The sequence below is a fragment of the Neofelis nebulosa genome, chromosome 15 (genome assembly GCF_028018385.1).
Source record: "Neofelis nebulosa isolate mNeoNeb1 chromosome 15, mNeoNeb1.pri, whole genome shotgun sequence".
Classification (NCBI taxonomy): domain Eukaryota; kingdom Metazoa; phylum Chordata; class Mammalia; order Carnivora; family Felidae; genus Neofelis; species Neofelis nebulosa.
In genome coordinates, this window is record NC_080796.1 from 32,850,294 (window position 1) to 32,876,859 (window position 26,566).

The 26,566-nt window shown below is 46.9% G+C and overlaps 1 protein-coding gene across 8 annotated transcripts in view; it reads right to left on the minus strand.

The window, feature by feature from the left end:
* CACNA1E (calcium voltage-gated channel subunit alpha1 E) overlaps positions 1 to 26,566 on the minus strand; it is a 489,630-nt gene that overhangs the window by 58,748 nt on the left and 404,316 nt on the right. For 5 of the 8 annotated variants that reach the window (XM_058701271.1, XM_058701267.1, XM_058701272.1 and 2 more), the window contains exons 11-27: positions 23,920 to 23,973; positions 22,974 to 23,063; positions 21,206 to 21,415; positions 20,356 to 20,468; positions 18,543 to 18,655; positions 18,056 to 18,187; positions 17,504 to 17,576; positions 15,564 to 15,681; positions 13,710 to 13,777; positions 12,856 to 12,953; positions 8,661 to 8,717; positions 6,887 to 7,534; positions 6,143 to 6,456; positions 3,697 to 3,856; positions 2,427 to 2,556; positions 1,668 to 1,727; positions 779 to 885 (exon numbers count right to left, since the gene is read on the minus strand). In XM_058701271.1, coding sequence (XP_058557254.1) covers positions 779 to 885; positions 1,668 to 1,727; positions 2,427 to 2,556; positions 3,697 to 3,856; positions 6,143 to 6,456; positions 6,887 to 7,534; positions 8,661 to 8,717; positions 12,856 to 12,953; positions 13,710 to 13,777; positions 15,564 to 15,681; positions 17,504 to 17,576; positions 18,056 to 18,187; positions 18,543 to 18,655; positions 20,356 to 20,468; positions 21,206 to 21,415; positions 22,974 to 23,063; positions 23,920 to 23,973 — 2,545 coding nt within the window. The remainder of the gene's footprint in view (positions 1 to 778; positions 886 to 1,667; positions 1,728 to 2,426; positions 2,557 to 3,696; positions 3,857 to 6,142; positions 6,457 to 6,886; positions 7,535 to 8,660; positions 8,718 to 12,855; positions 12,954 to 13,709; positions 13,778 to 15,563; positions 15,682 to 17,503; positions 17,577 to 18,055; positions 18,188 to 18,542; positions 18,656 to 20,355; positions 20,469 to 21,205; positions 21,416 to 22,973; positions 23,064 to 23,919; positions 23,974 to 26,566) is intronic. The other 3 variants (XM_058701273.1, XM_058701270.1, XM_058701274.1) reach the window with 1 other exon arrangement.

Genomic DNA, 26,566 nt, shown 5'->3' on the forward strand with positions numbered 1-26,566 from the left:
ACATACCAGCTTAGGGAAAAGGCCCTGACACCATGTGTATTTCCCAGCTATACCCTGGAGGGTTATGAGAGCCCCTTCCTTCGCCGGATTCCACGGGAATGTCGGAATGTGGTTGAAAACCTGCTACAGCTGGATCAATGTTTGGGGGGAAAAATCCCCAAATGTAATGAACACGGTTTAGTTACCTAAACAGTTTAAGACTGTCTTCCTCAGTGTGTTATCAAGGAAGTTCCTAAATCTTACATTCTGGAGTTAAATGTATTAACATGGTTCTGATGTCCCTGAAATCTCTCTGGGGTATCTCTGCTCATGAGCAGAGAGTTTCCTCATGCTCAAGATTCTGTGATTCCCCAACTTTATTCTACGCTCTACATTCTTCTTTCAAGCTGATGCTTTGTTTGAGAGAATCAAGAAACGAGAGATACGTAAGCTGTCCCTGGGTCCCTTCCTGAGCCCCTGGAGGCACTGCCCACATGGGTGAGCACCTGCCCATGCTTCCTCATCTCCAAGAAAGGAACCCCAGGGCCTCTGACTTCTCCCTAAGGACTTTCCCGGCTCCTCCTTCACCAGTGCTACCGTTTCGGGCATGTGAGCTGAAGATACAAGGCTCCTAGAAGTACCACAGAGGGCAAGCGGGGAAGCAGATTTCAAGGGCAGCTCTCTTTGGCACCACTCTGAGTGAACTGTTTCTCAGGCTGGCCTTAGAGAGGCCTCAAAATCAAGGTCTCAGGAAGAAGAGACAAAAGGGAATCAAACAAGAAGAAAGAGTTACACTTACGCCAAAGCAAAGGCCACCAATGCGCCAACCACCACCACAAAGTCCAGGATGTTCCATAGGTCTCGGAAGTAGGACCCATCCTGCAGGATCAAGCCCTGGTCTATCATCTGAAGGAGAAAGATGTGAACAGCCAGGCATGAGCCCACTGGTGTCGGCAATGCACCCTGAGCTCAGGGCTCCCCATGACAATGCCCCTACTGCCATTGTCTCTACAATCAACCCTGCACAAGGACCTGAAGAGCAAGAGGACATGTCTCACAGTCTCTCTTCACCTCACTCTGAAGCCCGAGGCCCCTTGTCATAGCCACGAGGGTTCAACTAGACTCCTTGGCTCTCACAGAACTCTGCCACATTCCTTCCTCCATTAGTGGCTCAGAGCACCAGGCGTCACCACATATGCACAGAGGGAACCCCACATAAGGGAGACTATGAAAAGAATAGAAATGTGGGGTGTTAGGATGTGGGAAACAGAATGGGGGGCAGTGAGGGCAGCTGAACTACATGGTGTCCAGGAAGACCCATCCCTAGCCAACCCTTTGCCTTGGCACGTGCCCAGGCTCAGACCAGGGAGCACACTGGGGAGGTGAGTACAATCCCCACCCCTGTCTGCACTCCCACTGCCTGCCTGAGAGTGGGCCTGGCTCCCCTTGGGCCATACCCACAGGTCTGCCCCAGTCTAAACAGATCCACGCAGACGTGCTGTACCACAACATCTTATCATGACAGACTTCATCAGAATTCTGAGGCCAGAGGAGGCGTGGCTGGAGGCCCTACTAAGGTTCTGTCATTGGCTGGTAGGTGGCAGCACTGGGGAAGGGCACCAAACTAAAGGAGCAGACACATGACCCATCTAAACCCCGTAGCCCAGCTTTTCTCTAGAGGCTTTTACCTTTATAACCATCTCAAAGGTGAACACGCCAGTGAAAACATAGTCAAAATACCTCAGGACCTGTAAGACACATATCCATGAAGGGGAAGAGCATCACGTGTGGCCACCAGGCTATACACATGCCTGACTGCCCGTGTGCATGCAGTCCTGCACCCCCACCCCAACTCGTTTCTACCTCAGGACAGAAGCTTGGGATTGGGCCTGCTAGTTGGACACAGGAGGAGGGGGGCCAGGCGTTACTGCTGGAACTGCATGACTTAGCAGTCAGTCCTTGGCTCTTCCCTCCCCTTGGGCAGAACTTCACTTCTTGGGTCTGAATGGCCCCACAAATATCTCCCTCAGGACGTAGAATCCTTGTCAGTTCCAATCCTCCTGACCTCCCTCATACTTCCCAACACACACCCTTAGGACCTCCGGGAGATGTCTCAGCAGCCTGGGGTAGAGCTTCAGCTCCCCAACTTCATGCACATCCCTCATGACCCTACATGACCCTGTAAGACCTGGCTGGCTCGGGGGAGAAGGCCCACTGCTGAAACATAACAGCACACAGTGTGGCTGGGGAGTGGGGACTGGAGAAAAGGGGCTGGTCTTGAAATGGTCCCTACTTCGCCCTGAGGGACTGGAATGGACCATTTCTTAACCCTTCTTCACTCCCCAGGAACCTGCCTTAATTCACTTTTAATGCTGGGATGGGGAGGGGCTGGGATGGGGTGGGTACCAGGGTATTACGGAGGTTGCAAACGGCTCCCGTGCACCCACTTTGTTGCGCTCCGAGTTGGTCAGGACAGGGTCCTCGGCTGCCAGGGCAATGCTGCTGGCTGCGATCACCAGGAGAATGCACATCTCAAAGTAGCGCAGGTTCACAATGTAGTGGCAGGCCCTGCGAATCCTGTGGGGTGGAAGGGCCTTCTGAGCTGCCTCTGCTTCCCTCCCATCCCCATCTCTTACTCCCCACCCTCATGCTCATCAGCCTCTTCCAGACAGCCAGGCCCTGGCCAGAGGAAGCCATGGGGAGAGGAATTTAATTTCTCAGGCACCACCCTTGATTTAAAGCTCCAGTGGGAGAAGGTAATCAGATCGGTTAGAGGCTACGGTACACAAGCCAAATACATTATCTGCAGGCACGGGAGCAGCCAGCATCAGATTACACGCACTCAGCATAGCTACATGGGACCCTCCATTGTATCTCAGTGTCACCTCCCCCACTGTACAGAAACTGGGGCATAGCAAGGAAATCATAAGAAGCCAGAAATGCAAAAATAGATCTTGATTCTAAGATTCCTGATGAGAGGAACAACAGGTTTTCATGAGCCCCAGGTATTCTGATTAAAGTGATCATATTCTATAGATTGTATTCTGGACTCAGGTGACCCGATATACTTTAGCCCAAGTTCCTTCCCTCCCAGAGGCTTGTCTGAATACTGCCCATGTGGTCACTGAAAACCTTTGTCTTCCTAGCCTCAGAAGCTGGTCTATGCGTACATCTTACTCATTTCCAGGGCAAAGGCAGCTCAGTCTAACCTTCCAGAATCTTCTCTGCCACCTCCATCTCATGGCCCTACCTCTGCTTTGAGGAACATCCCATTTTAAAATCCACATATAGGGCAGTGGGACCAATCCTCTTAAACTCCAGTGGGTGGTCTATTTATTCCAGGCTCCACATTCTCAGTTCTGTCCACCACTGAAATATTTGGTGACACATCCCAAGTAGATTTCCTTGCTCCCACCCCAGCCCTCGACACAACCTACTGAACAATTTGAGGTAAAGGGTCCTTTTCTCATGACATTGCTCATGCTTCTCCGTCTTAAATTATTCTTCAGATGCAGCACAGAGCTCAGCGGTGATTCAACCTCATGACACACTTCTACCAGGGAGCACCCCGCATGTTTCAGATGTCTGGCCACAGTTCACTGAGAAGGATCGGGGGGCGAGCGGACCCTCGTCTCTCCTCCTCATCGCCCCAACTCTGGCTCTAACCCTGGTCGTCTACCATGGTGCCAAAGGGCGAGCGATAGGAAGGTGCCTTACGGGTTGGTGGTGCTGAAGATGAACATAGAGCTGTGGGGAACCATGGCTTTGCCCGTCTCACGCTTCTCCTTCTTTTGCTGCTTCTTCTCTACCTCTTCCTCCTCCTCTTTGATCTCTGCCTCCTTCAAAGGACTGGCTTCTCCATCAGTCTTGTTGCTGACTGTGAAAGGCACATGTTGAAATCATCAGAAACCTCACTGCATGTGAGAATAGCACCTTTTGTTTTCCACAGGGATGGGATAGAGATGAGGGGAAGGGGTTACAGGAATGCATCTAGCCAGGCACCCTGCAAGCACTGGGTTTGTTAGATTACACTGTGAAGCCCTTACTCTCCTCCTAGCCTGACCCTCACCCTAATTTTACATGACAGCCTTTTTGGGCACATAAATAATAATCATGTGGGGCACCTGGGTGGCTCAGTAGGTTGAGTGTCCGACTTCAGCTCAGGTCACGATCTTATGGTTCATGAGTTCAAGCCCTGTGTCGAGCTCTGTGCTGAGAGCTCGGAGCCTGGAGCCTGCTTCGGATTCTGGGTCTCCCTTTCTCTCTGCCCCTCCCTCACTTGCACTCTGTCTCACTCTTTCAAAAATAAATAAACATTAAAAAAATAGTAATAATCATGTTTCCCAGGGTAACAGAACGATTATTTCTGTTGTAAGGCTTACAAAGTTGTATCTAAAAATCTAGATTCTTTGTCTACATTTACTTATTGAATTTTCACAACAATACACCTTGAACGGCATATATTATGTCCATAATACAGATGGGAAAAGTGAAGTTCAGGGAATTCAAGTTATCTATCTTCAGTTCATACAGCTAGTTCCCAACTCAAAATCCTACATCCTTTCAATGATATCACACTGCAATGGAAGATTTTAAGAAACCATTACTCTGTTTGCAGCTGACTCTCTGGCTGTGCTTTTTCCAGTCGTGATTAATGTTGAAACGGGAATGCAATATTCATGCAAATATGGGACCATGACGGCCTTCCAGGGCTAGGAGGATGAAGGAGTCAGAGACTGAGTGGAGCTCTTGGGCCGCCACCCTCAGTTTCCACATGCAACTTACAGTGTGGGTTAAGTGGCAGGGAGGCTAAAGTTGAGTGGGCAAGGGATTCAGTCAAACTCTCCCACTGTTCTCTCACAGTGACCAACTCTACCCTGGAGCCTTGTGCAAGCAGTAGAGCTCTGAAGCTCTGGCTCCTTCTGGGTCCTTCCAAAAGGTAAATGATCCCAGATCCCTCTGACATTATGCCCTTACCTATGACCAAGGCCATAGACTAGCCCCAGGACAGGAGCAGAGGAAGGCCAAACTTTCTTGATGTTTCTCTTAAGAGAGGGTCCAAAAGATTTACTTATTAGAGCATAAAATTAAACACATACCACAAGAGGTTGTGAGTCTGACATCCTGAGACATGCCCAAGTCAACCAACCCCAGGAGCAGTGAACATGGGAGACTTCGCTTTTTAAAGCAGTACTGGCATTTTGAGTGTACAGAAAGTAAAGCAATGGAGAGGGAGCAGAAGAAAGAAAAACAGGAAGAGGAGATTGTCCTATGAAAATAGAAATATATGGGAAAAATCAGAAGGAAAAAAAAGCAAGGGTAGAGTCCTCTGGTCATAATTCAGTGAGCATGAGGCGGCAGCCAGAATTAATGCAGGAATGGAAGTGGGGTGAGGGGTGGGGGTGAAGTTGGGGTGGGGGTGGGTTTAGTACAGGGATAAAGGCAGGGTTAGGGCAGGAAAGGGGGTGGGGCTGAAGTGAGGATAGGGGTGAGGTTAGGCTAGGGCAGGGATGGGGGTAGATGGGGGCTTTCTGCTGTTTCCTTTTGAGGTCTGGAGATTAACATCCATTGCCTGAGGAATCTATCAGAGAAACTGAGTAAAAGCTCCTAGGAGAAAAGAATAAATAAGAGTAATAAATTCATAAAATGTTAGTGCTGAGGAAGACCTCAGTGATCACCCAGTTCAGTGCTTCACTTTAGGGTTGACAAACTGAGGCCTCAGGAGAAACAGGTTTGGAAGCCACACACTAAGCGGTCTGGATCATCTCCTCCTCCACACGGGTTCCCTAACTTGTCCGGGTGACATGGCCCCTCCGAGGTCCTGGAGAGTGCCATCGAGTGTTCACATGATACATCAAATAGCCACGTATATACATCTGGCTACAAAACCACATGTGATCTCTCTGACATCTCTATGATGGTCACAGGGGCCAAGGCATAAGCAAATTTTACAGATAAAACTAAAGATGGAGAAAATTCTAACTTATTTTTCCTGCAAACCTAGATAAAACTGCTCCTATTGTTTCCTTGCTGAAGAATGATTTCGTCCTGCTGGTGGGGTTTTTCACGTAGCTTTACTGAGCGACTCCGGAGCCATAACTGTCCCCAGCCCTGGGTGGGATGGGTGGTGAGGGTGAAGGGGGACAGGGACTTGTGTTCTCACTGTGAACCACAGTTGAGTCCACCAAGGGGCCCACGTCGGGGATGGCGACGGTGACGCTGGTACTCTCAGTGGTGGCCTTGTCCGTGTTGGCCGTGACACAGGAGAGGTCGGGCTCACTCTGACTGATGGCCCGGCCCATGTCCAACTGCACATCCCCCAGCAGAGCTTGCTCACTGCTGCCCTCCGGCTCCTGCTCTGTCAGAGCCGTGTCCTTCCCCATTTCCAACTCTGGTTGCGGCTGGACTAAGGGCGTGTTGGCCTCATCGAGGGCTCCTGCCAGCCCGGAGCCTCTGGGCACCATCAGACTGTTGGTCCTGTGGAGACAGAGGAGGAGACGGCTGGTGCTCAGATCAGAAGAAGATGTTCTAAAGTGGCTGGTGAGCCAGGCAAGAGGGAAAGTGGGGGGAAGCGCAAGGAGCCTCGCTCGGAGCATGGCATCTGCTGCCTCTCACCCCCACCCACCCAGGCAGAGAGGAGCTAAGACCCACAGGCGCTGTCCGTGCCTTATTCCCATCCATCCACCTATGACCCACACCCAACAGGAGATGCCCTAGAAGACCAGTCTCTGGGTTTCAGGGGGACAGAGCCCACTGTGTGTCATATTTACACATGCCTTATAAAGGGTGCGTCAGTATCATTTCCATTTTATAAAAGGGAAAAGTGAGGGCCAGGCGGGATTGTACTGAAGCATCGTTAACACCAGGAGGGCTCTATGCCTCCAGGGCACTCCTGCGGCTAACTTACCTCCTTAAGTCTTGGCCTCTTTCCTCTTCCTGGATTGTGGGTTCCTTGCCCCCGTGGCTGGCCCTGGGCTCGCGGTCCTTCTCCCCCTCGGTGGGCCCCCCTTCATCCAGACTCCGCTCCTGGCTGGCAGACCTGCTCCGGGAGGTGGAGGAGGGTTCCTTGCCTTCGGTCCTGACACGACGGTGCCTGCTGCGCCGCTGGCTCTGCCTGTGCCTGGCCCGGTCCTCGAAGGTCACCACAGTCTCCCCTCCCCCAGCCTCCTGCTGGGTCGAATCACAGTTCCCATGACACGGCCTGGCCAGCCATGGTGGCTCCCGTTTGCCCAAGGACAAGGGGCTCCTCTGGTTGTCCAAGGCACTCGGCAGGTCCCCTCCGTCCCCCTTGAGGGACCCCCCGCGGCTAATGCGCTCCTCCTCACATTTCTCCAGGCCCAGGCCCAGGCCCTCAATGGGTCTGGGTCTCCGGTAGAGGCTCGGGTGGGCGTTGAGTGGGTTGAGGGGGCTCAGCGGGTTGAGGGGGTTGAGGGGGTTCATTGGTGGGGCCTCCTCTTTGTTGAGGGCCTCCTGGCTAGACATCTGCATGTGCCTTCTCAGCTGGCTGGTGCGCTGCTCCCACACTGACATGTGGTGCCGGCGCCTCCGCTCCCTCCTGCCAAAGAGGAAAGGGTGAGGACCACGGTCAGGAGCTGACTGCTGAAGGCCAGGGAGGGAGCCACAAGGGTGTAGACCAGCCCTCAGTAGCCACGGGAAAGGGGTGGGACACATGGGGGGCAGCAAACGGGAGAGCCTAGGACCTGCAGACAGGAAGCACAGAGAGATGCAAGGAGCCGAGTGGGCCACGCACGAGTAGGTGGTTGGACCAGCGCCTCCTGGTGTGTGGGGCTTCCCACCCTAATCCCTGCTCTGCAGTAGTCGAAGGGCGGGCAGGGATCAGCCTAGCACTGAGCCCCCAGGGCCTGCAGGAGAGGAGTAGAAGGCTTACCAGGTTTTCACTCCCCTGTTCTCCTTTGCTCTCAGGGCACCAACCTGTACCCACCCTCTGCTCACCACTGGCCCTTAATTCAAGGTCAGAGATCTTTCTTCCTCCTACTCTCCCTGTCTTTGGTCCCTCAGATGACAGCCTGGGATAGCACAGGCTGAAAGGCGCAATGGTGGGCTACTCTTGGAGGATGACGGACGGCAGTGACAGGCAGACCCACGGAGTCATCCCCCTCAAAAAATAAGAGTGCCGTGGATCTCTTCCACAACAGCTGATAAAAGCCACAGGCTGCACGTGTAGAGCCCACCAGCAGCTCATTCTCCAAGCCGCTGCTGAACATCTCATGTGGCGGCAGGAACACGCAGACATATGCACGCAGGAGAGCACGCGGGAGTGGGCTCACACGGGCGGAAGGGTAGTCACCTACTCTTTCACTCACATGTGCCCACACGCATCCTCACTGAGGCCCACACCTGGCTGTACACAACTGCCTACGTGCAAGGCACACCCACCAACACCAATTACCCACACCAACGCGTGCCCACTCACAGGCCGCGCAGAGGAGTGAACAACACACAGGGTCACATACCTTAGACACACACTGATATAAGCACATGTCGGAAGGTGCAGAGGATAGTGTCCACAAACCATGTGCACGGAACACACGCGCACACCACAACGCACACTGACATACACACCCAGTGCCACTCTGCCCACTGTGTGGTGAGAACAAAGACACGGTGTCCCTACACACACACATAACCACTCACAAACACGCAGACCGGTACACACATACAGGTGGCTGCTGCGTGGCTCCCACATCGACATGTGGTGTCTTCTCCTTCTGTCTCTTCTGGGAAAGAAAAACGAACAGGTTCAGTTCACCCCAACCTCCTGGAACCACAAGCCCCACAGCCACCAGCCAATTTTCAGGAAGAGGCACAGAGTCCTCTACGTGCCCGTACGTTCTCCACATGCCTGCTGCCCTCCGTAGACTCCCGACCTTCAATTTGCCAAGGGAGTGACCTTTGATTCTTACTCTGTGCAAACACGCGGATCTAGTTTTTGAAGCGTACATGCAGGGACACAATGGATATGTCATTTCGTAGAGTACGTAGCTTCAGGTGCTCGATCATCATGCCCGGCACTCACACCTGTACCTAAATACCCTTCAAGAGAGCTATTCTGGAAACCGCATAAACTTGCATGAAAGTTGTATTTCCCTCCATCATTTCCAGGATATTCACAGGGGTGTGACTTCACAACTCATCACTCCAATCACTGTAAAATATGCAAGAACAAATGCTTTGCCATGCACACCATCAAAGCCACATAGTAGCCCATGGCCAGAGGCAGGGTCACCACTCCATGAGCTGCTGTCCATGTACTTCAAGATATGTGCCATGTCCCCTGCAACTGTGCAACACAGTGACCCTGGCCAGAGGTCTTCCAGGTTCCATCTGTTCATCCAGGTAAAACACAGTAATAACCTTCTCAGTCATGCACAGGGGAAAAAAAAATCTTTCTATAGACATACACATGCTGTTTCCTTTTGTTTACAAGCTCGATAGAAGGTCAGACAGGCAGGGTGTGGGAATCACCCACAAAGGCAAAAAGGACTCGTACAAACAAAGCCGTCACTGCAAGATCAATGCTCAGGTAGAGGACAACACATCTGGGACACCTGTGGAGTGAGCTCGCCCCAAGTCCCGGGCTGACAGCCCCAGTTTGGCCCAGTGGGCCCCTGACTAGACCTAGGAGGCTGGCAAGTGCTGCGTCCTCCCTAACCAATGGAGAACATGCTAGGTAAAGCGGCACTGCTCAACTGCCATGTCTCACATGCACAGGGGAGCCTGACATGTGGGTGGGCAGAGGGAGTAGAGGCAGCTGGTTGGAGCCTCACTTGGCATCTGGAAGAGGCACAATGTGTACACGCATCCACAGAGTGGAGATGCCCGTGAGCCCCCCGTCTGCATGCACCCTTCAGCACAGGCAGCTGCAATGCAATAAGGCACACGTGGGCTGGTGGTGCCAAGGAGCATGGGTAGCATATAGAAATAGAAGCACACACACTAGCCAGGCAGCATGCACACCCACTAGGGAAGGCAGATTCTGCCGTCTATTTGCAAATTCTCAAATACTCAAATAGCCGTTCTCCAGAAGCACATGTGTAAGAGTTTAAGTACATGGAAGAATTCTCTTTCTTGTGAATGCACGCAGGTGCACACACACACACACACACACACATACACACACACACACACATACACAGACCAGTCAAAGAGAGACCCAACTTTTAATTCCCACACAAATCAGATACACTTCAAACTCCTCTTCACTTCTCCATTCACACGTACGAAGATCCAAATTCACACCCCATCATGAATATATCTTCATTCTTAAAATCATACAGAGAAGCATCGACATATCTCCCAACTCATGCATATGTGACCTCACATACACCTTACATGAACCTTGTGGCTCAGGAAGGGCAGCTGGCGTTCTTTCCATTTCAAAGATGGGGAAACAGACATTCTAGAATCCTAAGTGGCTCTCTCTCCAAGTATACTGAGCATGTGAGTTACAGCACCAGCCCTCAGACCTTCTGATTTGTAACAACACGCTTTTCATGTTTCTTTATAGACAGCCACACCTTGGTTATACAGCAGCCCAGAAATCAGGGGTCTCGTTTGCCCTCCCCAGCAGCACACACCCACCCTGACATAGTTCCCAACAGCAGCACATACCCTACAGCAACGTACTGCAACCAGAGCCGTATCTCTGTTCATCGTGGAGAGTTACAGCACCTTCCTCCACCTCTCCAGGCCCAGATACACACACAGCTCACTGCCTACAGCCCTATGCCCTACCAGCATTTCATTCATTCTTTCATTCTATAAATAGTGAGTTTCTACTCTGGGCCAAGCATCTTCCCAACTCACGTCTCCAAACCCACTCTTCCTCAGGCTTCCTCATCTCAGTAAATAGAACCACCCACTCCGAAGTGACAGCCAGCCCTACCCACCAGCATGTTTGCATACCTGTGTGTGTGTGTGTATTTTTAACCCAAACTCACGAGTGCAAGGAAGGTGGGGAAAGAACTACTCAAGGCCCAGAGATTATTCTATAGAGGAAGGAGTTGTTCTGCCTTTCTCCATCAATCTCTAACAAATTTTCAGGGCAGTATTTTCTCACGCACAAAGAAGGGGCTGAGAGGCCAAACCTTCAGTTCTGAAAGGTGAGGGCAAGATGAGGATCATCCAGGGGAAGGAGACCCCCACAAAAAACCAAGAATGCCTCTACAGGGAAAGGCAGCAGACATTCAGAGACCTTCCCATGAGCACTTGGCAAAGAAAGGCTCCTCCTTTACCAGCTTCAGGGAATAGATAACGGGGTCTGGTGTCAGGATAGAGTTATACCTACCAGGGGTCTCAAAGTCTCCCCATCGATCCCCAGGGATGCCCACATAGGCCTTGCACAGGCTCAGAAGTCACAACAGGGATTCTCAGCCCTTCCTCCAACACCTGCTTCCAGCTCCAGACAGGGCCCACACCCTGCCAGTTCCCGCAACCACAGGTTCAGGTTGGATCCTCAAAGTCTATACTTGCTGCTCCACTCTCTAATCTCTCATCCTCCCCCTAATTCATTCCATCTGGATTCTGTTCCCACCGGGCCACTGAAACTGAAGGTCCACAACAACTTTCATTTTGCCAAAAGAAATGGTCCCTTCTCTGTCCTCATCTCATGTGATCTCTCAACAGTAGTTAGCTGTACTGTCCAGTCGCTACTTCTTGAAGAGTTTTCTTCTCCAGGTCTCCAGGACATGACCCTTCCTTGTTCTTTCTTCCTACTCCTAATTGCCCCCATCAGTCTCCTCTGCAGGTTTCTCGTCTGCTGGACCTTGAGGCACAGGAGTGCTCTGGGTTTCTGTCCTTAGCAGCTCTGTCTCCACTACGATTCACTCCATGCCAGCTCACTCATGCTGAGAGTTTAATGCCATCCAAACACAAATGGCTCCCCCCAAATCTTTATTTCTAACTCTGACTTCTCTTCTAAGCTTCAGACTCATGTAACCAATGGCCTATTCAACATCCTCACTTGGATGTCCTCTAAGTATCTCAAATTTAATGTGGCCAAAATGAATCTTGCACTGTTCTCTAGACTATCAGTAAATACCACCACCATCTACCCAGTTGCTTAGGCATCAAGCCTTAAAACTTGAGAGAAATATTTCTTTTATCCCCACCCCCATGACATTTAATCTATCACCTCTTCCCGTTGGTTCTCTTTCCAAAGCACAGACTGAATGTGATTGCTTCTCATCTCCTCCATGGCTACAATGGTCTCAACTACCATCATATGTCACCTACTTTACTCTAATGGCCAAATCTGTCTCCCCACCTCCACTCTTGGCCCCTACAAATCCACTCTCAGGGAAGGGTGACCTACTATCAGTGTAAATCATGTCATACCCATCCTTCTACTTTAGACCTTCCATGGTTGCCATTAGAATAAAAGCTAAAATCCTTTACCTGGTCCTTCAGGATCTCCCTGGCCTTGTCTCCTAGTCTTCTTTGCTCCCTGCATATCAGCCTCACTGCACCTTGCTGGAGAACACTCTTCCTTCATAATTTTACATGACTGCCTTCTCCATATTTAGATCTCTGCTTGAATATCACCTCGTCAAGGAATCCCTCCCAGACTGCCTATAAGTACTCCGCCCAATTCTTATTCCTCTGCACTATTACCCTGTTTTATTTACCTTACCGCAATTATCACTGTCTAAAATTATTTACATATGTTTCTTATCTAGCTCACTGAAATAAAAGCTCTGGGAGAACAGAGACTTCATCTTGGTCACTGCTATATTCACAGGACATCTCCTGGCATGGAGTAGGCATCCTCTGATAATACACCATTCTGAGTTGATGAATTAATTGGCTGTTGGCACAGGAGCCCAGGGGTTACTGAAGTGGGGACAGCCAACTCACTCGATAGAAGGCATGTTGGGTGCAGACATCGGGCTGACCTCCTTGGCCTTCTGCAATGCATGTTTCTGGTTGAAGGCCTCCTCTTCTTCTTGTTCATCCTAGACACAGAACAGGGATGGGTTTGCTGGTATCCCCGTGAAGGAGAATAGCTGCCTTGGCTCTCCCCCCAAGTTCTGGAGACCAGGTGAAATGAGGAAGGCAGGAGAAGAGGTTAACCAAGGCAGTTTGAGGTGGGTTGGCTCAGAGACTTCAGGAGGCCAGGCGCTGGGCCCTTTTGGAAACAGAACCCTTTCAGCCCTGGCATGGCCAGTTTCTGGTTTCCACCTTGCCCCAAAGGTTTCCTCACAATTCTTCAGGAAATCCATAGAATTCTACCCCAAGCTCCTAGCCCTCAGTGGAGCTACCCACAGCTATGGAGGTCAGAAGCTAGAGCCAACACCTCTCAGATGTTCTGCAGTATCTGGAAGTGATGGAGCAGGGCCCTTCTAGGCAGAACCCCGTGAAGTAAAACGCTGAGACTGTGCCTCTACTCATGACCTCTCCTCTGCCAAGCTGAGTGGCATCATCCCAAGTGATCAGGCAGGGACCCCATCCCCTCACCTATATTCCTGTTGTAAATGTCTCCTCTTTGTGATGACACTGGGGAAAGCCAGTTCAGGTGAAATGACTAGAGCTACTAAGAACACACATCTTACTTAGCCTGCTCTGTTTTTCACATACATTATTTCACTTGATCCTAACAATAATCCTGTGAGGTATGCAAAACAGATATATCATTCCCATTTCATCATCTACCCAGTTGATGAAGTGCCCAATGGCATTAGAGAACCATCAGATCCCCAGAGAATGCTTACCTTGGTCAGCTCTTGGGCATTGGCCAGATTGTCTACAGCAATGGCCAAGAACACATTCAGCAGTGTGTCTGGGGTGATGAGTTAAGGACGGGTGAGTAAGAAAAACAAAAGGCTTCAGCAAGACTGAGACAGCATCTCTAGGTCTTTCCTGCCTGGGATACCAGCAGGAACAGAAGTTACCCCAAAGCATTGATTAAGCAGGGGTTATGCAGCCCTGTCTGAAGGGGAACATATATTCCCTCTTCCACTTATCTTCTCTTTGCATAGGACAAAGAAATAGCTAAATCCAACCACTCAGGGGCCAAGGTGGAATAAGGAGGCCTTTAGATAGCTATGGCCTCTCCTCACAGCTTACTGAATAGAGATCGGCTGAACAACATGACAACAGGGAGCTCAATGCAGGAGCTCACGTCTCCTTTCTGAGAGGTTGGAACTGAAGCCCACCTAGACCAATCCTACTACTCTGTTCTTAAAGACGAAAAGAAACGAGATTCCACAGCTCCATCACTGATTGGTTCTCAATAATGGGATGCTAACTTATTTCTCTCATTCTTCTTATCCTGGAAGTCTTCCATATTTCATTTAACAAAAATGTCACAGAGCACACAAGGTCATTATAGAACCTATTTCTATTCCAACCTCTAACCTCTGAAATCCCAATTTTCCAACTGTTTTTGGGGTCCATGTGTTGTGGAACACAGAAGTGGTTCCAGCATAAAAGTCCAGGTCTAACTACCCTCAGCGTAATAGGAAAATCAAGGTGACATTGTGACAAACTGACCTTCTGTTTCTGTGATGCACTGCATTAACTTTCTTTTTATGGGTTTCTCATGTTTGGTTCATAGTCTGCTCTGACCCCTAGAAATTTTCACAGCAGATAACTTAAAGGAGTATCTTCTCTCTGTGAGACTATGGGAAAAGCCAAAGTCCAGCTATATCACATGGCTCTCCTTTTTCACTCCACCAATCCCATTTTAAGGCAAATCTCATTCCCCCAAAACATTTAATGATTGTGTAGAAGTTCACAGTTTATAAGGTGCATCCAAAGAAATTATATCATTTACTATGCACAACAAAGGGGTAAATGCTGTCATCCTCCCCACAGATGTGAAAACTAGAAGTTCAGAGAGATTAAGGGACTTTCCCAAGGCCACACAGCTGGTAAACTGAATTGTTGGGATTAAAACATAAATCTTCCTAGTCTATATATTATGACCAGACATAGGTTTGGGAATTAAATGGACTCAATTTCCAGTCTCCCTTTATAATTTAATAATTGTTTGACTTTGGTCAAGTTAGTTCATCTAAGTCTTAAGGATTAGATGGTAAGGTAAGGATTAGATGAAATAGTACCTGTAAAACACTTAGTACAGGGTCTCATGAATAGCACAAATACAATAAATGTTGGCTATGCTTAGGAGTATTAGTATTAGTCATAGTACTAATATTTTTGAAAGCTTACTATGTGACCAGTCCTATTCTATATTAACATGTAATTAATTTATTAGTATTACAGTGTGGCCACTATTTCAGCCTACAGTTATCTTTGTCAACTCTTATTTTCCCCAGCTGATAGCATCTCCAACTGTTCAATGTAAGAGCCTCATAAGTTATTATTTGTGTATGTTGTAGATATAGATAATATTTTATCTTCTTGTTTATATTTGTCTTCTTGACCCAACTACTGTACAATTTCCTTAAAATCAGAATCCTTATTTCTCTTAGTACACTGAACTATATCCACCCCAATGCTACCCTGATGCCCTAAAAAAAACCCACCCACCTCTACCACCCTCCTCAAATGCTGGTCCAGGCAGGCAAAGAGCACAAAGAGGAGCATCTTAAAAAGGATACAGTTTCCAAACAAGGTGAGCACAATGAAATAGATAGCTGACCACATGCCTGAGCTAACTCCACCCTGGGAGCGGATCCCATTGTACATAACCTCATTCCAGTCCTCACCTGTTAGGATCTAGGCAAAGCAAACAATAGGCAAGTCAGAGACCTGGGTTGGTTGAAAAAATGGGGCTAATGCAAAAAGGAAAATTCTCGCCTAGGTTTTTTCCATCTACCTCTTGCTTGGCTATTCTTCAGGGAAAAAAATAAAGTCATTTTTATGAGCAATTCTAAACTTTCTTCTGATCAGGAAGAAAGGCATTGAAAAATAGAAAGAAAGCATCAAAAGGAAAGATTCTATTCCTCAGACTACAGACTCCCTCCATCTCCAGCTTTGCCAAGTCTATGGTAATCACACAGATCAAGTGGTCTGGTCACAACCAGACTATGCCAGGGGAGCCAAGTGTATAGTTCTTGAGATAGCAGCATTATTAGAAAGAGCCTCATGGGCTCCAGTTCTGGAAACCTGGGTTCTGGTTCAGCCTCAGATTCCAGCTAAACAGTGTTTTCTATAGCACTCGGCATGATTTATTTTTGAGTTTGCCCCCGTGATTTAAAAATACTTTTTTGTGGGGGGGGGGGGATAGTGGGGGTGGGTGGAAAACATAATTCATTAAATGGACACATGGGTTAGAAGATGCTTCCAATTTTAGAAAACCATAAATGTGATATGACAGTTTTACTTCTTCCTTACCAATTTGGATGACTTTTACCTCTTTTTCTTGTCTGACTGCGGTGGCTAGGACTTCCAGTACTATGTAGGATAAAAGTGGTGCAAGTAGGCATTATCAACAATTGCCAAGCTATGGAGAGAGCCCAAATGTCCATCGATTGATGAATGGATAAAGAAGATGTGCTACATAGATACAATGGAATATTACTCAACCATCAAAAAAAAGAAAATCTTGATTTTGCAATGATGTGGATGGAGCTAGAAGGTATTATGCTAAGTAAGACACATCAGAGAATGACAAATACCATATGATTTCACTCATCAACAAAACAGATGAACATATGGTAGGGGGAGGAAAAAGAGGAGAGAGGGAAACAAACCACAGGAGACTCTTAACAATAGAGAACAAACTGAGGGTTGATGGAGGGAGGTGTGTGGGGGATGGGCTAGATGGTGATGGGTATTAGGGAGGGCACTTGTGATGAGCACTGGGTGTTGTATGTTAAGTGATGAATCACTGAATTTTCCTTCTAAAACCAATATTGCACTGTATGTTGGCTAACTAAAATTTAAAAATAAGATAAAATAAAATAAATAAAATAACAGTAAACATTAAAAAAAGTGGTGCAAGTAGACATCTTTGTCTTGTTCCTAGTCTTAAAGAAAAAGGTTTTAGCTTTTCACCAGTGAGTATGATTTGGCTGTGGGTTTGTCATATATGGCCTTTATTATGTTGAGGTATGTTCCTCCTATATACACTTTGTTGAGAGTTTTATCATGAATGAATGTTAAATTTTGTTACATGCTTTTTCTGCATCTATTAAAATAATCATATGACTTTTATCCTTTATTTTGTTAATGTGGTATATCACATCAATTGATGTGTGGATATCAAACCATCCTTGCATTCCTGGAATAAAGCCCACTTGATGGTGGTCATAAATACCATAAGTTACTGAATGTCTTTGCCTTAATATCTCTTGCAAACTCACAAGTATGGGGAAAAGGCCAATCAGGTAGTTATAATAGAGCTCTTCCATTATTGGTAAGAACGTAGTTACAGAAATTCTAGGAATTATTGTGTTGATAATTATTCAACAAGAATCCCAGTTGCCTGGGATGAGCCTGGAAAGGAAAAGTAGGATTCTATTAACATATCACCATTTTTCAGTGTGAGCTCCAAAAGATCTTACTTAACATTTTTACCTGCCAGTTGGCCTCATACCTGGAATACAGTCATGATGGCTGCCGGAAAGGTGTCAAAGTTTGCTGAAGGAGTCCCATCATTAAAGTTAAACCTGAGAAAGAAGTTCAGAGAGAAGAATAAAATGAAAATCTCACATACCAAGTTTTTCCCTTCCTGAGATTGTTCCCTTTTTATCACTTCTTTTACTCTTTCTCCACATCCTCTTCTTCCTTCATTTCTCCCTATTCAATGTAACTTATGAAGATGGCATTATTAGTGGCTATTACTGATGCACTGTGCACTTTGAAGGGCATGGATAATGAGATAGGGTTTGGGCTGACCCTGAGTTATAAGGCCCCATGCTGTACATTTCAGGGACAGTTCCCAAGAGAGGGGTCTTTTCCAGAACCAGAATCCTGTACAGTGTGAAAAGGTTAAAAACAGAGACCACCACACACACTCAGTGGTTGATGGGCCATGGAAAAAAGCAAACAAGATGATATCATGGTGATCAAATTAGAAACCCGAGTGCTCACAGGCTGAAGACTGGGTTTTGAGGCTCCTTTGGATGGAAAGTTCATTGGTGCTTACCTGCCGCCAAACAGCTGCATTCCTAGGAGAGCAAAGACAACGATGAAGAGGAAGAGGAGGAAGAGCAAACTGATGATAGACTTCATAGAACTCATCAAGGAGACCACCAGATTTCGCAGAGATGCCCAATACCTACAAAACCCAAACACTGTAGCAGTGAACACTGAATATAAACTTATCCCCAATCCAGCTGGGAATCTGCCTGGTAGTGTATGAAATGTGCTGCATTTGTATATTTGTGTGAAGGAGAGATGTCAGCAACAATGAGGCTCCCCTTGGGAATGTGACATGGGATCTGGCGTCATAGATACTTTTCTGGTTTGATATTTGGGGAAGGAGGAACTGAAGAATGGAGCGGGGACATGGTAGGGAAGGGGAACATATGGCGAGGGAGAACAGGGGATGGAAGGAAATATAATATAATAAGGGAGAGAGAAGCTTCCGCTCTCACAGGTGGTTGGGAAGAGTCCAGTTTATGATCACTTACTTGGTTATTTTAAATATTCTTAGAAGCCGGAGAGCTCGCAAGACACTGATTCCAAAAGATGTACCAGGTCTGAAGATTGCCCAGACCACTTCAAAGATACTGCCCACTGTGACCTAAAGAGCCAAACCCAGCCACAGTGAGGAGGAGGAGAAGAGCAGAGCCTTCTGGCATTCAGCAGTCAGCACTTTTCATTGGGCTACAGTGAAATTGAAACTCTCCCCACCCCACCCGGCACAGCTCCAACAGGACTACCTATTTGTGAAGGCTGCCAAAGGAAAATGAGACTCTACTGCCTCCCTCCCCACTTCTCTCTACTCCTCTTCCTGACTTCAGTCCTTCATGCTGGAGATTGGTTCACTGACTGCTGTTTTGTCCTTGGTGAAAACTACAAGAGCCAGTGTGCCTCTGCACAAATTTGATAGCCACAAGCGTTCTTACACAGTAACTCCTTGAACAGACAGACAAAAGAGTGATACTCAAAGCAAAGAAACAAATTTGAGTTAATGCAGGTTGCATCCCAATGTAAAAACCTCAGAGAACGTCCACATTCTTTCACCGTCCGAGAATTTAGCACTAACAAGAATCACTAACAAGAAGCACTAACAAGGTTCATTCACCTATATGTGAAGCATCTTTTAGCCACACAGGTCCCATGTACCCCAATGTGACAGTACTACTTGGTGGCACAGAATCTGATTGCCGTGGGAAGGACTAGTGTCAAATTAACATTTTGGCTTTTGTTTTCATTATATTTTCACTGAATGTCTACTATATTCTACACAGTGCTCTAGGACAAATAACAAAAATTAATCCTCACTGCAATGCTGAGAAGTATGTAGAGAGGGAATGGTCTTTCACTAGTTGTTATGCCTGAAAATTGCCCGTACCCAGAAGCATATGTTCCAAGTTAAAATGCAGATTGGCAAGTGCTCAAAATCGTTAGCACATAACTGAAGATTTGGCAGGAACAGAAGTGGGCTTGGCAGAAAGAGAAGTGGTTCAGGAACCCAAAGTTTTGCAACCTAGTTCTGCTGCTAACTGGCTATGTGAACTTGCACACGATGTTCTCTATTTACTCATTTTCAAATGAGAAAGATAATTCCTGATATGTAATAGAGTGGTTAGGAGTCCCCAAAGCAGTGGAGGACAAAAATGTATGTCAAAACATCTTGAAGGCACACATTTATATATCAACACATTTATATATCAACAGTATTTAGGAAGTGAACACTGGATGAAATAGTCTATGTGGGAACTTGCTAATACAAGTGTGTGTGTGTGTGTGTGTGTATGTGTGCGTGTGTGTGTGTGCACGTTTGCATGACGGTATATCTAGGTAACTTTCCCAATTTTAAACTGAACTAAAAAATACACAAATATATAAGCTTCTCTCTCTCTCTTTTTTTTTCTTTTTTTTTTTCTTTTTTTTTTTTTTTTTTTTTTTACTGAACCACCTTCTGGAATCAGTTCCTTTGTTCTCTCTCAGGCTTCCCCCAAGACAATAAGTGGTTCAAAACTTACTATGGGTAGATCTGTCAAATTCATACAGCTATCCACTTAAGTGTACACCATGGTATACGTGTTATACTTCAATAAAAACATTAAAAGTAAAAGAGCTTTAAAAAAACAAACAAACCAACCCTACAGTGGGAAGGATTCACTCATTCCTGACCTCCCTGTAGCTAACTTACTTATTCCCCTTTTATAAATTCTGATTTCAGTGCTTCATGCTGAGCAATGGAGCAAGCTGCTTATCTCAAACTGTGGCATATCAACACGAAGCAGGAGGACAGGCGGGCTCCAAAGCACTTACCCCAAAATCAAAACAGTTGAATGAAGAGTGAAAGTAAAGTCGAGGCCCCATGCCATACATCTTCAAGGACATCTCCAAGAGGAACAGTCCCAGAAACAGAAATTCTGCATAGTCTGAAAGCATCAAAAGAAGAAGCCTTTGTTCCATAGATGGCATGGGCTCCTGCATGCCCCAGCCCGACACTCTCACCTACAGAAGAGCCCTCAACACCAGCAGGACCCATGATGCAAAGACATTCGCTGACCGTGTCAGGTCAAAGCCAGGCAAAACTTGATGATACCTGCGTACACTCTGATCTGGGAGTCCCAAGCACACTCCGCATATCAGCTTTGCTCTTTTTCAATAGGTGGATTTGTCACTATCCTTTAAATGGTATACAGCTCTCAGGAGAGAAAGAAAGAGCTTTACCATGGCTTTGATGCAAGAGCCAGATTCGACCTATACACACCCAACTGTGACAGCATCCTGGATCTTCATTGACACCCAGTGGCAGCCTTACTCAGAGCTGACCTATAAGTTCCCTTATTGGTCTACTGGAGATAACCATTGCTCTAAGAACTTTCTCCCCAGGACTTAGGTGACCAAACTGTCTACACCACTGAGCCTATACCATTGAGCCTAAATGAAGGCTTTAAAGTACCCAAGGCTAACACTATCTTATTGACTTCTCAATAAGTTAGTGGTTCAATGATGAATGACAAGGGGAATGGTCATGTGATATCCCAACCCCTTGAGGACAACTCTAGCCTCCCTCACAGAACACTGCCAGGTCCAGCAGGATGCCTGCTCTCTTACATTCACACTCCAATTCGGCAGCACCTGTGACAGCCAGTAGTCACTATTCACTTACAGAGGAGATGGGTGAGCCACTGGGGCTGGTTGTGATGGACGATGGCCACACAGGCAGTGTTGAGAGCCACAAGGCTCAACACAATCCAGTAAAACACCTGGGATTTGACCATGTGGCGGATAGAGATGCGCAGAAGCCTTTCTTTGTGCCGGAAATAGGAGGCCCCATCCACCTTTGCACTTTTGATGCTGGCTCGGGCAAGAGGTGTGCCTAAGGGGAGACAAGTACAGAAGAAGAATGAGGCTGCACAACAGATCACCCTCCATGGCAAGGGGGCCTTCAAAGGGGGAGACGGACAGCTTCAGTCAGCTCAGTGACCACCATGTTGCAGGCCCAAGGAATCCCCTTGATATGGGCTAAGTGTTTCCATAGCAGAGATCCCTGGTTATCCTCACTGGACACTCTCAGTTTTAGGAAACCAAAAGATTCCCTGGGCATGACATGAAACATACATCCAGTGTTCTGAATCCTAACAGGATGATGTTTATGTTTTTCATAGATTAAGCTTCTTTCTGGCCTTTCCTTTTAAATATGCTTCAGGCATTGGAGTCAATTGGCTGCATTTGTGGTATTTCTACCAGCCTAAAGCAGCAATGAGCTCTGTACAACTCTTCTGCTTTTACCCTATGACCCAGCAATAGCACTGCTAGGAATTTACCCAAGGAATACAGGAAAGCCGAACCATAGGGGCATACGTACCCCAATATTTACAGCGATGCTTTCAACGATAGCCAAATTATAGAAAGAGCCTAAATGTCCATCAACTGACGAATGGATAAAGATGTGGGGTGTGTGTGTGTGTGTGTGTGTGTGTGTGTGTGTGTGTGTAATGGAATGCTACTTGGCAATGAGAAAGAATGAAATCCTGCCATTTGCAGCAACGTGGATGGAACTGGAGGGTATCATGCTAAGTGAAACAAGTCAGTCAGATAAAGAGAGATACTATATGTTTTCACTCATATGTGGATCTTGAGCAACTTAACAGAAGACCAGGGGGAAGGGAAGGGGAGAAAAAGTTACTAACAGATAGGGAGGGAGGCAAACCATTAGAGACTCTTAAATACAGAAAACAAACTGAGGTTGATGGGGGAGGTAAGGGAGAGGGGAAAGTGGGTGACGGGCGATGAGGAGGGCACTTGTTGGGATGAGCACTGGGTGTTGTATGGAAGCCAATTTGATAATATTATATATATATATATATATATATATATATATATATATATATATATTTTTTTTTTTTTTTTTTTTTTTTTTTTTTTTTTAAGAAGGTTGAAGTGAGATCCTTCCCTTTTTCTGGGGAGGTAAAATCTGCATCTACCAGAGTGTCTGGGAACCTGGGATTGAAGAGGGTTTTTAAGGGTTGTCAGTAACAATCTGTTTAAACATCACATGGAAGTAGGTAGGTGCCACTGGGCTAAGCAAATGATTCCAGGTTCTCAAATGGGGTTCACTAGAAGCATCAGATCCTCAGGATCTTCTGAACAATATCCCAAAGTGGGTTCTCATTATCACATTCATGACAGAAAGTATATATATATGTAAAAGGGATACATCTGACACACTTGAAGAATCTGGTTGGATTCTTAGCCCTCAACCCCATGGTCCATTTTTCTCTGCAACTCACTGTCATCTATTAGATTTCTAAGACTTTCTCTTTTTCTGGATTCTTTGGATTCTGTTCCTCTTTGTGGCGCTTCTCAAAAGACATGATCTTTCTTTACATAGAAGATTCAGACCAATAAAAGAAGATCTAACTGGTTCCACTCACCCACAGAGGAGATATCAACACAGTGCTCATCGCTGGAGTCTCGAGTCATGGCCTCTGTCCGGCTCCTTTTGATGGTTGCCCTTCGAAGCACTGTACCAGGGAAGGGGAAGTCCAGTGAAAGAACACAAGAACAATCAGATCATTCAGGTCAAAGCTGAGGACTGTGTGCCAGAGGCCTCTTGACACAGGCGACTGCCTTGAAACAGCTGAGCCATGGTTACAGAAGTCACGAATGTCTATAGAAACATGACTTGTGTGCTCAGCAGCACCTTGAAACACATGTGTTCCAGAATCCTTGCCAGACCCTATCTACACGCAGTTGTAAATAGGCACTCCATATCTATTTGTTCTGGTTCTTCATAAACAATACCACTTCCTGGGGCACCTGGGTGGCTCAGTCGGTTAAGCATCTGACTTCGGCTCAGGTCATGATCTCACGGTTCATGAGTTCGAGCCCCGCATTGGGCTCTGTGCTGACAGCTCAGAGCCTGGAGCCTGCTTCAGATTCTGTATCTCCCTCTCCCTCTGCCCCTCCCCTGCTCATGCTCTGTCTCTGTCTGTCTCTCAATAATAAATAAACATTAAAAAAATAAAAAACAAAATAATGCCACTTCCTGCTAATGAAAGTGGTCCCAAGACGATCCCTGCAAATTTTCAAAGAAGATCCCTTTCCATGCCACTGGTTGTATGATGGTCTTTTCATTGCACAGTAGCAATCACACGCCCTAGAACAAAGCAGCTCTTGGAGTTCATTTTCATCACTTCAAAAAGCATTTAAATCCATGACTCAATTCCCTTCATTTTAAAGCATGAGGGATTTTATGACAGAGAGACTTTCATTTCAAATCCCAGAGCACCACTCTTTTTATTTCTTTCTCTTTTGATCAAGAGATTGCCACAGCGTAAGAGGGCGCAAATGCAGTAAAGCGTTGGAGCACTTCCTTACCTTCTAAGGCTGATGTTCCAGCGTTTTTATTTTCTTCAGCAAGCATGACTTCCTCTATATGGAAATAAATGGTTTAGTAAATTATCTGTAAATGTCAAATTATTTCACAAGATGAAAAATCCTCTAGGGCCAGCTGTGGCCCCAGGGCAACAGAGAGAGAGCAAAGAGTTCATAGCTCCATGCAGCCACCAGCTTCAGAAAGACATCAAGGGTCACAGAGGGAGCTCCCAAGTGCAGATGAGAACAGAAAGGAAGTTCTTGTAGTAAGGGGGCACTTGGAGGTTGACTGTTAAAATTCAGCCCTGTGTCGGGTAATACTTGTTGAGAGGAAGAACTTACCTCTTTCTAACCAAAATCTCCTAAACTGATAGCAATGAAAATTTTCCATTTCTATTTTTTTCCTTCTATCCAGGTTCTTTAAACTTTTTCTAGCAGTAGGCGCTTCCTTGGTTTTTCTTGTCGGCAGCACATACAAGGCATACCAGGGCAACATCTACTGCCTCGTTCAGGAGATAAAACCATGTTTTGAGCTCCAGCCAGTCTACTTCTTTGAGGAGGAGCAGCGGAAGATGCTAATGGCATCTTGTGGGCTTGCTTCCTCTTACCCCCACACTACAGTCTGCCTTGCTTGGGCAAAAGAGGCGCAGGTCTGTCGTGAATTTGGCCCTCTGATAGAACCAAAAATAAATATCTGGTTTTTGTCCACCTTCCTGGCACAGAGCTCCAAAAACCCTTGGAGTTTACTGTCTTCTGTATGCTAACTACACAACTCAATGTCGACAATGCCTACATTGCTTACGGATCTGCATCGGTCACCAGAAAAACCAACCCTATGATTAGGTTATAACTTTCAGCCTCATTCCCCCTCCCAGTTCCCATGATGGGAGAGAGGCTGGAGAATGCACAATCACCAATGCCCAATGATTTAATCAAGTATGTCTACATAATGGAATCTTCAGGAAAAACAACAACAACAACAACAAACCCTCCATGAGGGGGCTCAAGGAGCTTCGGAGTTAGTGAATATGTCAAGGTGCTGGGAGAGTAACATGCCTGAAAGGGGCATGGAGAGTCTGTGTCCCCCTCTACCCTCCACCTTACCTAAGGAATCTCTTCCATTTGGTTATTCCTGAGTTGGATCCTTTGTAATAAACTGGTGATAGGAAGTATAGCTTTCCTGAGTTCTGGAAATCATTCAAGGAATGATCAACCTGGAACCCTCTAAATTGGCAGCTGAGTGGGTAAAAATGCAAGTCACTTGGGGACTCCACTTGTGGCTGGTGTGTGAAATGATGGCAGGCTTGTGGGACTGAGTCCCTAATCTGTGGGATCTGCACTAACTTCTGATGGTGTTTAGTGTCAGAATTGAATTGAATTTTTGGATACCCAATTGGAGAACTGAAGGACTGGCCAGTGTTGGAATGCTGTGTCTGATTGTCAGTATTTGGAAAAGAATCAAATGGTTCCTTGGATTTTCCTCTTGACCTCCTGAGGAACAGTCCTGTATTCTAGGGAGGTATCATCACTAGTGGGCTATTTTCTAGTAAGACTTGTTAGGATAAACCTCACTAGCATTCCTCCAAACTTACAAACTAGCCCTTCTGTCCCATATCTGACAGGATTCTGTGTCTCCATTGGGAGTGATACGGATGAGTTTAATCCTCACCCCAACCTCAGCCATAGGCAGGAAGCTGGAAGCTGGAAGCCATCAGTCCTTAAGATCCCAGCTGCTGGGGAAAAGCTTGCAGCAGGCCCTATTAAATGATGGTTTCATTTAAGCAATTGTAACAAGTAAAAGGACAAGCAGAAGAGGGTAAAGTCATTACCATAATTCCACCTGCATATAAAACTGAGAGCATATAATGTATTTCCCAGGGAGGGGAACATTTTGAAGCTCGGAGGGTACCACTCAGGATAGCTATTATACCAAGGCATAAATGTTTAGCTTTCCTTTTTAGTACAGCCTCTGGCAAAACTCTAAGTTAACAGGTTAAATGTTATTGGTGAGATGCTCCTTTGTGCAGACATAGAGGTTTTAAAGTCATTTACAGCACACGTTGTTCAGAGGACATCATTTAAAGATTAGGTACTCGTTAAAATACCTCATAGCAACATGAATGACCTCAGCCAGGGAGGCACATCTGCTCTGTACCGTGCCTGGGTGCTGGGTGGGCTAATCTGAGGACCCCCAAGGCAGAAGGAGGGTGCGTGGTGCTGCTGAGTATCTCTGGGAAGTGCTTGAGGGCTCTGGATGTGCGGAAGCTGCCCCCACCTTCCCCCATAGCCTTTTGCCAAGTTCTCTCTCGAACTTGAGAGTCTCTTTCCAGGGAAATGTAACCCATATGTCTCTGATTCACTCACACCCCATTTGCAAAGGGAAGGGCCAGGAAGCCCAATCTGACGTTGCAGTGCGTCTTTTTTCTTAGAAGGAGAGAGCTGGCTTTGCCAACTGGAAGAAAGTGGAGCCTTGGAATTCTGCATGTATCTGAAAAGCAGAGCCACAAAGAACAGCGTCCTGTGCTGCCTGACCACGAGTCGGGTCATGGACAGGGCGGGCAACGTTCTTTTCCAGTTCTGCTGCCAGACTGCTCCCTGGGGTGGTCTGTCAGATGGCTCCTCCACCCAGGAAGCCAAGGACAGTGGGGAA